Below are 1,806 nucleotides of genomic sequence, written 5' to 3'. Positions count from 1 at the left end.
ACAATTTTTATTTATTAAACATATGCTTGGCAATACAAGTATCCAAAAGAAAAGGGAAAGACGATGCATATGGCGTGTGGGAGAGGATATACATGGGTAATAAATTTCTTATGATGAGAGCACGCACCACAACAATAAATTAGGGGAACGGGTAATAGTGGGAACAAAAGAGAGCCGAAAGTCCCACCGAAACATTTCTTACCAAACTAGGATCAAGGTGTACCAAAAACTCTTCCTCTTCAAATCTAATCCCCTCAGTCAGTTCTTAACCTATCCACCTCATTTCAATTTTTTCTTAAATCTCCTTTCCTTCAAATGATTAAACGCCCAAAACATCTAATAAATGGAAACCTCTCCGAATTTCCTTCCATCTCCGAAAAGCCTCAGCAGCACAAGCTGCCCACTACCGCCAACTCCGCCGCCTCAACAGCCCAGACCCATCACCAGATCTGAACCCGCTAACCCCTACCCGACTACCTTCGTCCAAGCCGACACTTCATCTTTCAAGCAAGTCGTACAGATGCTCACCGGGTCTTCCGAGACGGTCAAGCTAGCTTCTTCCACCAAACCAACTCCTTCCCCTCTGTCCGAACCGAACCCCAACTCGAAAACTCATATCCCTCCCATCAAATCCATTCCCAAAAACAAGCAGAATTCTGGGTTTAGGCTTTACGAACGAAGGAGCTCTCTCAAGAACCTCAAAATCAATCCCTTGAACCCGGCTTTCAACTCCAGCAATTCCGGGTTTTCGCCTCGGAAACCCGAAATACTCTCTCCCAGCATTCTTGACTTCCCTTCTTTGGCTCTTAGCCCGGTTACTCCTTTGATATCCGACCCGTTTGACCGATCTGGAGCTGGAATTTACCCGAATTGTCCCAATAATAATGCGCAGCTAGATAAGGAAGCTGAAGACAAGGCAATTAAAGAGAAGGGTTTTTATTTGCATCCATCACCGGCATCTGCACCGCGGGATTCGGGGCTTAGGCTTCTCCCACTTTTTCCAGTTACTTCACCTCGAGTTTCAAGTTCTTCTACTTCTTAAACTAAAATAAATCGACCTTTTTTAGTTTTTTGACGTTATTATTGTAAGTTTTACATATTGTTGGGGCACTGAAGAATGGGAATTGGAAAGAAACGAGACAGGATTTGTAATGTTGGTTGTCGGATACTTTCAAAGGAATGAAGATACAAATCTTTTGCTTCAATTGTAAAACTTCATGCTTTGTTTGACTTAATTTTTCTTTTCTTGTGTTTGGAAGCTTGGAAATTTAAGCCTAAATTTAAGTAAAGAGAACAATAACATAAATGAAAATTCAAGACTTTAGTGGTTAATGGATGTGAACTCCACTGAAAAGGGCCAATACGGTATTTTTTTAGTTTTCTTTTAACGCAGCGCTGGTCGATTTCTTTACGTATCATCAATAAATGCAAAAGGTAAAAAAGTGATCGAGTCTTGGATCCAAAATCAGATCCTTTTGCTTGTAAGACATTAATAAACATCGTAAGAAGTGCAGATGATATGAGTTGGAGTTGAAATTAAAAAAAGAAAAAGAGATTTGTTTGTATCAAATCAAATGGCAAAAGCAGCTTTAGGCTAGCTGGCATTGAAAGAGGGCAAGGAATCTTGACTCTTTGTTTTTCTTTCTATTTGAGAAGGCAAAACATAGCTGCTATTGATGCGAGAGGCAGGCATTTCTATGTGCTTTTATATATTTATATATATACCACTTGCTGATTCTGTTCCCCGGTGGGTTGATCCACCATAACGAGTCATTACGGGTAAAATATGTAATTGTTGGGATATGA

General features: G+C 40.4%; 1 protein-coding gene across 1 annotated transcript; it reads left to right on the top strand.

Moving 5' to 3' along the window:
- Positions 1-202: 202 nt before the first annotated feature.
- Positions 203-1,205, top strand: LOC120209877 (VQ motif-containing protein 4-like). The gene has a single exon (XM_039208762.1). The coding sequence runs from the start codon at positions 344-346 to the stop codon at positions 1,040-1,042; it is 699 nt and encodes a 232-aa protein (XP_039064693.1). The 5' UTR covers positions 203-343; the 3' UTR covers positions 1,043-1,205.
- The last annotated feature ends 601 nt before the right edge of the window (positions 1,206-1,806 follow it).

Source organism: Hibiscus syriacus, unplaced genomic scaffold (assembly GCF_006381635.1).
Source record: "Hibiscus syriacus cultivar Baekdansim isolate YM2019G1 unplaced genomic scaffold, ASM638163v2 tig00020682_pilon, whole genome shotgun sequence".
NCBI lineage: Eukaryota > Viridiplantae > Streptophyta > Magnoliopsida > Malvales > Malvaceae > Hibiscus > Hibiscus syriacus.
Note: the sequence above shows the minus strand (reverse complement) of the source record. Positions and strands in the feature narration are given on the sequence as shown.